General features: G+C 39.9%; 1 protein-coding gene across 1 annotated transcript in view; it reads left to right on the forward strand.

The window, feature by feature from the left end:
• Positions 1 to 9,954, forward strand: part of SCUBE2 (signal peptide, CUB domain and EGF like domain containing 2) — an 85,454-nt gene continuing 75,500 nt past the window's right edge. Inside the window, exon 1 of the mRNA XM_029915564.1 lies at positions 1 to 60. Coding sequence (XP_029771424.1) covers positions 1 to 60 — 60 coding nt within the window. The remainder of the gene's footprint in view (positions 61 to 9,954) is intronic.

Below are 9,954 nucleotides of genomic sequence, written 5' to 3' on the forward strand. Positions count from 1 at the left end.
ATGGATCTCTATCCCTATGAAGAGGAACTGCTGGCCCTCCCAGAGTGGAAGGGTCCTGATGTAGGTGATTTACTACCAAGTGGCTGGCTGGGTTCCTCAAGGAGCAGTGCTGTATCTGGGCTGAGCATTGGTCTCTTTTGCTAACAGATTATACATGCAGAGAAAGCAGTAGCTAGATTAGTTTTGGAATGTGGAGTCTATGCTATTGGGTCTCTGTTGCCTCCATCACTGCTACTCTTGCCAACTCCATTCCTATGCCTGTCATACCAGTTCCAGGATGGCTAGTGACAAAATGGCTGAATCATTTAATCTACTCAGTTACTTAGTTCTTTTTGGTGGTGGATGCTCTCCGGTGTGTACTGGTATGTAGTACAAAAATCTTCATACTTTGTGCTACTCCCAAATGTCCAGCCACATGCCTATACCCTAGACTTTCTTGTCTCTAGTCTTCCTGACCTTTTTCTTCCAGTCCCTTGACTAGCCAGCTAGACCACTGGCCCCTGCTCAGGAATGTACATGTAGTCTCCTGTATATAACCCTCCTTCCATAACAAGGTATACCATTTGCAGCTCTGCTCATTGGGAAGATTTTCCCTTGCTTTCCTTTGCTTCCAACTGTCTCTCAAGTCAGTCTCTGAATGTGACTGTCATGTAGCCACTGTCCATTTCTGTCTTCCACCCACATACCACGCTGACCCATCAGCTAATCAAGCTTGGTTACCGTTTCCATTTTACAATGAACTACTCTTCCATTTTACAGTGAACCACCTGACTTTATGGTTTGGCAGAACCCAGTTCATAATGGGAAGTTCTTAATGTATTGTCACGTGATGCTCATGTTCATGCATTTCATCTAAACCAGGGTTCAGTCATGTGCCAAGAGCTGTTTTGCCAAATGTATATAATTCTCTGTTGCAGATGGCATGGTTTTGCTCCAGAATCCCAGGGGCCTGCTTTGTGATAATTTCTAATTCTTGAAGTTGGATGAGGTACATGGAAACTCATTACATTGTTGTATTAAAAAGATATAAAAATAAATACGGTTATTGCCTTTATGGAGTTTATAGTCTGACGAAGAGATAGATGTCAATTTTCTTAAAAAAATCACTCACATGTTAAGTTGCAGCTGTGTTAAATTCTATGAAGATACCCAGTGCTATGAGAACCTAGGGGATTTGGCTTACTCAGTGAGATCAGGAGGACTTCCCTGAGGTTGAAGGTTGAAACTGACTAGGCAAATGGGGAGGAAGGAAAGACTGTCTGGGCAGAGGAAGCAACCTTATGCTAACTGTCTGTGCTGGGAAGGAGCATAGAGCACACAAGCCCAAAGGCTGTTGGCACAACTGGAGCAGAAGATGATGGGGAGTGTGGTGGGGCTGAGACTGGGTGAGAGCGGGAGTCCAGCTGTGCAGGGCCCTGGAGCCCACCTGGAGGAGTTTTATATTTACTATTAACACTGAGAAGTCATGCAAAGGTTTTCTGAAGGTGGGTGACACGTTCAGATTTTCATTTTGAGGAAGGGATATGAGGATCCCAATTAGGCCAAAGGGGAGATGACAGAAGCTTGGACTAGGGATGGTAGAATTAAAGGGAAGGAGGTCTAGAGTTGCTTCAGAGGCAAGACTGAAAGGACCTAGTGATGGATTGGGTACATGCTGAGAAAGAATTGTCAAGATTATCTCTTAGGCCTGAGGGTGCATAGTCTACACTTCAGTTCACTATGCAGACTTGTGCTTTTAGCCAAATTAAAATATGTGGGATGGTGTGTATATCCCTGCTTACTGGCCCATTCACCTGTGGGATACCCTGAAGCTGTTCTGAATTTCCTTTACTCACATTAATTCTGAGGGAGATGGGGCTGGCTGAGCACACGAGAATCCTTGGAACTTGAGGTTCCTTCCTGCCTTTCCCTCATGCTGCTGTTTCCTCTGGAATGTGGCAGGCCCTGAACATTTCTGCTTTGGCCCTCAGACTGGGTTGCAGTGATCTCTGCTTCCGAAAGAGGCTTATTATATGGTCTGACCTTTAACTCGATCTGCACAGCAACTTCGGAACTACAGGATTAATTGCTGAAAGCCTGGTTTCAATTGCTTGATTGCTGACCTAAGAGCTGAGCCAAGAGCATCCCTGGACCAAACTGTGTGTTACTTTTCATCCTGCTCCAATTCTTGGTTCCTGATCTCCTGCTCCATCTTTGGTAAGTTCTGGCTTTGGAAGCAAACAATACCTTCCCTTCCTCTATGGGCAGTCCTGGGCCAGACAACTCTTTGAATCTTTTATGTTCTACTTTCCAAAATGTTGCTGTTCTCATTGATGTTACAGCTGAGAACCCCAAACATTGAACACATTAGAGATAGGCCTTCTTCTTCTTCTTCTTCTTCTTTTAAAATGTTTATTATTATTTAAAAATTTTTTTAATGTTTATTTTTGAGAGCAAGAGAGACAGGGTGAGCGGGCAAGAGGTACAGAGAGAAGACGACACAGAATCCGAAGCATACTCCATACTCCGAGCTATCAGCGCAGACCCCAATGAGGGGCTTGAACCCATGAACTGGGAGATCATGACCTTAGCCAAAGTTGGGTGTTTAACCGACTGAGTCACCTAGGCACCCCTATTATTATTGTTGTTGTTGTTGTTGTTGTTTTAACATTTATTTAATTTTGAGAGTGAGAGAGAGAGAGACAGAGAGACAGAGCACAAATGGGGGAGAGGCAGAGAGATGAGACACAGAATCTGAAGCAGGCTCCAGGCTCTGAACTGTCATCTCAGAGCCCAATGCAGGACTCAGACTCACAAACCTTGAGATCATGACCTGAGCTGAAGTTGGGTGATCAACTGACTGAGCCACCCAGGTGTTCTAGGGAAAGGTCTCCTAATAAAGAGACCTTTAAGCAAGATCTTGTAAGACTTTGTAAAAGCTTCCTGGTCTTAAGTTTATGCCTCTTTATTTCAGTTTTGGGAATTGGAGGAAGCACTGGTGAGAGCTGGAATTGCTTGACCTCGGCACACCACAGTTGCTCACCTAGTTGTGCAGTTTGCTAGGATTATCCCTCTAGCAGGATGAGACAACATGGGTTTATACAATTTTGTAGCAAACAGCAATCAGAAGGTTGAATTAGATTAGTGCTTGGTTTTATTAGCAACATATGTCAATTTACTGAATTCACAAAAGTGATTCTCTTGGATAGTTCTTTATTTAGAATAAGGTTGCTGAATCCCAAATGCAGGCTTTAATCTGGGAAGATGAAGCAGCTATGTTGCAGTCTTAGAATACTGTGGGTCTCACAAACTCAGGTAGAGTGCCTTCCTGGTCTCAGTTTCCTCGTATATAAAATGAGCACATTAGTCTCATGTTACTGGTGTGTGCTGAAGATTAAAAGACCTAGCAAGTAAATGATTTTCCAAAACAAGTCAGTACCAATTAGGCAAGAAGACTAAATAAAATGCATCCAAATTGGAAAGGAAGAAGTAAACCTATATCTGCAGATGACATGATCTTGTATTTAGAAAATCCTAAAGAATCTACTAAAAACTATTAGAATTAATAAATGAGCTTAGTAAGGCTTGAGGATATAGGATCAATATACAAAAATAAATTACATTTGTATAAAGGAGCAATAAAATGGTAATTAACACAATTTTATGGTCAATAGTATCAAAAAGAATAAAATACTTAGGAATCTTTTACAAAAGAAGTCACATACTCTGAAAACTACCAGATATCACTGAAGTAAATTAATGAAGACCTAAGTAAATAGAATGAAATCCGTGGTCATAGATTAGAATTTGGTCATGGATTAATTTTGATAAGATGGCAGTACTCCCTAAATTGACCTATATAGTTCACTGCAATTTCTATCAGTATTCCATTTGACTTTGCAGAAATTGATAAACTGATTCTAAAATTCATGTGGAAATTCAAGGGATCCAGAATGGCCAAAATCAGCTTGAAAAAGCAGAACAAAGTTGGAGAACCCACACTTCCCAACTTAAAAACTTACTACAAAGCCACAGTAATCAAGACAGTGTGGTATTGGCAAAAGGACTCAATGGAGTAGAATTGAGTCCAGAAATAAATCCTGACATTCACGGTCCATTGATTTAAAAAAAAATTTTTTTATGTCTTTATTTTATTTTGAGAGAGAGAGACAGAGAGTGAGCAGGGGAGGGGCAGAGAGAGAGGGAGACGAAGAATCTGAAGCAGGCTCCAGGCTCTGAGCTGTCAGCGCAATGCCTGATGAGGGGCTGGAACTCACAAATCACAAGATCATGACCAGAGCCAAAGTCAGGCGCTTAACCGACTCAGCCACCTAGGTGCCCCTCCAGGGAGTTTTCTTAAATTATTCCTTGGATGTTTTCCTCCTCTTCTTTTTCTGTTTCCTCTTTCTGGAATACCTGTTATTGAGATGCTATATGCCATGTACCTCATCTTCCTACTCACTCATTTTTCCATCATTTTGTCTTTGGGGGAAGATTTCCTCAGTTTTATCATGTAGCACTTAGTAGGTTTTGTAAATGAAACATAACACAAAAACGACAACATGCACAGATCACAAGTATGTATTCAGATCAGCGAATTATCACCACTGAAACTGAAAACACTTGCGTAACTCCCACCCAGGCCAAGAAATGCAACATTACTGCTGCTCTGCAATCCTCAGGGGGCCTCCCCTCTCCCCACACCCTCAAGCAATCACTATGCTAACTTTTAACACCATAGAGCGGTTTTGTTGTTTCTAGTGGTTTTTGAACTGCAGTGTATAGGAGACTTAACTGAAAGACTTGTTAAGACAGATTTCTGGGATGCACCCTCAGAGTTTCTGATTCAGTGTGTATCTAAGGTGGAGAGTTTTCCCTCCTAACAAGTTACCAGATGCTGCTGATGCTGCTGAGCTGAGACAGCTCTTTGAGAACTGCCAGCCTATTCTTTAGCTGATTATAAATGAAATCATATAGTGTGTCCTTCTCTTTTGTGTATGGTTTCTTTTGTTCAACATTGACTTTGTGAGGACCATCTTTTTTCTTTTTTTAATGTTGCTGAAGTTCATTCATTTAACTGCTGTATGGTAAGAATACACTGTGTAATATGAAGTTATTGATCCATTCTGCTATTGATGATCACTTGGGCTGTTCTCAGGATTTGGTTACTGTGAATAATGGTGCTAAGAAAGTTCCTTTAGAGTCTCTGGGTGAAAATGTGCATATATTTCTACTGGATCTGGATATATCTACTGGATTTATATATCTGCAGAAGGGGAATTGCTGGTAGGCTATATGTGTCAAATTCTTCCAAAGCGCTTGTATCAATTTTGCTCCCACTACCAGGGAAGGAGTACTCTCCTTCCTCTGCATCCTAGATAACACTTGACATTGTCAATCTTTTTTAATTTTTATCCATTCTGGTAGGCGTACAGTGGTATCTTATTGTGGTTTTAATTTGCATTTCTAAAATGACTGATTCTATTAGGTACATTTTCATTTGTGTTATTGGCTACTTGGCTATCCTTTCTGATGAAATCCTGTTCAAGTTTCTTGCTTATTTTTAAAAATTGGTTTGTCTTTCTTTTTCTTATAGATTTGTAATGGTTCTTTATATATTCTGGATATAACTATTTGTTCCTAATAGGTAGTGCAATATCTTCTTCCCTTCTTTGGTTTACCTTTACTCTGATAATGACAAATTTTGATAAACAGAAAATTTTGAGTTTTGTGTATATGGGGAGAGCACCTGAATTCTACTCTTTTAGCAAATTTCCAGTGTAAAATACAGTGTTGTTAACTATAATCATCATGCTGTACATTAGATCTTTCGATTAATTCATCTTACATAATTATAACTTTGCACTCTTTAACCATCTCTTCACTTCTTCCATGTGCTTGCCCCTGACAACCCATCGTTTTATTCTCTACTTCTGTGTATTTAGCCTTTTAGATTCCATATACAAGTGAGATCACATAATATTTTAATTTTTGTATCTGGCTTATTTCACTTATCTTAATGTCCTCTAGGTTTATCAGTGTTATCACAAGTAGCAGGATCTTCTTGTTTCTTAAGGCTGAATAATTTCATTTTATATGAATATACAGAAGACACAACTGAAGACACAGAATAAGATGAAGAAGAAATGGATATAGGAATGGGTGAAGAAGAACAAGAAACAACAAAGAAATCTGTAGCTGAAAAAGATGAATTGTGAATTATACTCTCACCACTTGGATCCTGTGTGGAGAGGAAATGTGAAATTTAAATCATTTTATTGGGGAGAGACTTGCCCTTGTACCAATAACTATGGCCAAGAAGATGGAACGTGCTAATTTATATAAACCAATTAGGGTCCACTCCTGGGGATGGAATTTGGGCCAGTTTTCCAAAGCACATGAGTTGCTTAGGGAAGAGGTGGATGGAGACCTGAATGAAATGAATGAATGAAAATCTGTGCTTTGTTAGGAGTAGATAATGAGTTATGAAGGCTTTAGAGGCAACCAAAAAATGTCTTACTCCATTTTCCAGTGAGCACAATGAGCTTTGGCCTTGACTACTTTTGGACCCCCATAGCAGAAACAGGTATTAACAGAAGTGGCCCAAGTTTAGTAGGAACTAAGTAACTCTTTCTGTGATAGACTTGTTTATTGGTAGTCAGCACTGACTTCCAAGTCCCTCTAGTATCCCTTTCAGCAACGGCGTAGTCTGACAAGCTTAAAAAAAACAAAACAAAACAAAAAAACAGCGTAAACAGCTCTTCTAGGCTCCCTTGCAGCTAGGGTCCTAGATGTGACCTATATTCTTCTGGTGAAATGTACTCATGAGAGATTTGAAAATTAGGAGTGAGACAGAGGCTATTTTCCATGAGTTTTTGGCTTTGGAAAGTTTATGAGTTTTTGCTTATAAACAAAGTTGTAGAAATAATTCCACAGGTGTTGAACAGCAGATACTATGATGGCAACTTCCTTGATTCTTGAGAGGTCAAGTAACTTGCCCAAGGTTACACAGATAACAAGTGACAGAGTTCAAGCTCACGTGTCTGAATACACAGCTACTTGGAGAGTTCTTGAGGCTTGTCCTGGTTGTACAGAAGTAGTGCCTTCCCTGGCACTTGAGTTCTAGTGTCTTCTGGGAATCATTCCTGAAGGCCCATCCTGCAGCTTAGCCTTCTTGCTCTTCTAAGCATTTCATGAGTTCTCAGTTCTTTATATTATGTAGTTTTAGAGCTATTTCCATTTCCTGCATTGAAACCTCATGAGCATGAAAAAGCAAAACCCCTCTGGGATCTGAACAGAGAGCTAGCTTATCTCCAGAAATTCCAAGTTTCCTAATTACAGTCATGCCATGGGTATGGATTAATCACCAGATTTCTTGCAACAGGCAAGGGCAAGTACCTGTGCTTCATCATGGCCATAGAATAGCCCAAATAGAGGGCCATGTTCTTAATATGGCACTAGTCAGGCATGGCTTCCATGAGTCTTGCCTCTACCAGGTGTGTGGGGGATGGGACTCTCACTGTGTGCCCACTCTGTGCCAGAGCCCTGTATTCAGCCCTTCACAAATAACAGTGTCATCCGTAACTAACTTTAACCCAGCAAAGCAGGTATGAAAACTGAGACTTTGACCAAGATCTCACAGATAATAAATGACGATCAGAATTAACATTCAGGGCTTTCTGCAAACTCAGCCTATACTCATTTACATTAGGAAAAAAATCTCTCTTTAAAAATTTTTTTTCATGTTTATTTATTTTTGAGAGAGAATGAGAGTGATCAAGTGGGAGTGGAACAGAGAGACAGAGACAGAATTAGAAGCAGGCTTCAGACTCTGAACTATCAGCACAGAGCCAGATGCAGGCATGAACTCACGAACTGAGAGATCATGACCTGAGCTGTATTCTTAATTATAAAAGTAATACATGTTCATTATAGAAACTTTGTCATCATTCCTTTGGTGTCATGGTAGCAAGGTGGAAGCAAGGGCTACTTTTTTTACAAATGCATTTACCTAACTGTAAGTCCCTGCTTCTTCTATGACATATGCTGCCCAGTTTTTGATATAAGATAAGTGAACTCTATTTTTTCTTTTCTTTTTTCCTTGAACATTGACATGAATAATATTTTAGAAATAAATAATTGGGGCACCTGGGGGGCTCCGTTGGTTAAGTGGCTAACTCTTGATTTCAGCTCAGATCATGATCTCACGGTTTGTGGGTTTGAGTCCAGTGTGGGACTACACTGGCAGTGGGAAGTCTGCTTGAGATTGTTTCTCTTCCTCTCTCTCTGCTCCTTCCATGTCTCTCTCTCTCTCTTTCTCAATAAATAAATAAATGAACTTAAAAAAAAAAGAAATAATTGACAAACTGGATTGTGTTGGCCTAGTAATAAATGAAAGGACACTGTTAGTTTTATGTAAGAAAATTGCAGAATGGATAAACAGGTAATTGCAAGGAGTTCTAGGTCACACCTTAATGCATTATCTTATTAATAGGCTCTAAAAGCTAATTTAAAAGGGTAACTGTATCTCATATCAGTAATCTTATAGATGATTTTAAAGACTGACCTCTGTGTGTGTGTGTGTTTTGATTGCCTATTCTCTTCCCACAGGCTTTGGGCAATAGTTAGCATTGTTGCTCAAGAATTAAAAAGATGTTATCTGCTGCCTCTTCAGCCTAAATTGGTCCAGGACAATAACTCACCATAATCAGGTGTCAATAATTCTAGGGCAGCAGGAAAAATTCACTGATACTTATGGCTGAAAATGAATTACAAACAAACCTCACACTGAAATTTTCATGATTTTCAAAAACTGTTGGGATCTAGACTTCATTTGATTTTCAGTTACTTTGGTGGTCACGATAATAAAACCACCTGCACTCTAGTTCTCCTCTTCCTTCTTCTTCCATAGCAATATAGTCACATGGCTCAGCAATCTAAGTGTGTAAAGAGATAATCACTGAAAACCTCCCTCCTATCCTCCACCTCCATCTACCCAGCCTACTCCTTAATTTCTTACATATCTTTCTAGATTCTTTAGGTAAACAAACACAGATTCTTATTTTTCTTCTTTCTTTATACAAAAGGTAGCACAATGTCTATGTTATTCTGCACTTTATTTTTCTCATTTATTTCATTATTTTTGTAAAGATTTATTTATTTATGAGAGAGAGACAGCATAAGTGGGGAAGGGGCAGAGAGAGGAGTCAGAAGATCCAAAGTGGGTTCTGTACTGATAGCAGCAAGCTCTATGCGGAGCTTGACCTCACAAGAAGTGGGATCATGACCTGAGCCAAAGTCGGATGCCCAACCGACAGAGCCACCCAGGTACTCCTGTTTTTCTCCTTTTAAAGTATATCTTGGAAGGGCGCCTGGATGACTCAGTCATTAAGTGTCCAACTCTTGATTTTATCTCAGGTCTTGATCTCAGGGTGGTGAGTTCAGGCCCTGTGTTGGGCCCCCACTGTGTATGGAACCTACTTAAAAAAAAAAGTGTATCTTAGAGATCTTTCTGTATGAAAACTATTAAAATGGGGGCACCTGGGTGGCTCAGTTGTTTAAGCTTGACTTCAGCTTGGGCCATGATCTTATGGCTTGTGGATTCAAGTGCCATATCCGGATCTGTGCTGACAACTCAGAACCTGTAGCCTGTTTCGGATTCTGTGTCTCCCTCTCTCTTTGCACCTCCCACACTTGCATTCTATCTCTTCTCTCAAAAAATAAACATGAAAAAAAACCTATTAAAATTTACAGAGCTTCCTCATTTCTTTCTGCAGCTGCATAATGTTCTATTTTATGGATTTCACATAATTTCTATTTCTAGCCACTTATTGATGGACATTTGAGTTGCTTCTAATCTTTTGCTGCTACAAACAGGCTATGAGGAATGGGTTTGCCCAGATGTCATTTTTCAGACATGTGAGTCAATCCATATATATGTATTTATTTAAGTCAATATTTTAAGGTTGCTTTTTA

Source organism: Suricata suricatta, chromosome 11 (assembly GCF_006229205.1).
Source record: "Suricata suricatta isolate VVHF042 chromosome 11, meerkat_22Aug2017_6uvM2_HiC, whole genome shotgun sequence".
In the NCBI taxonomy this organism is placed as follows: Eukaryota; Metazoa; Chordata; class Mammalia; order Carnivora; family Herpestidae; genus Suricata; species Suricata suricatta.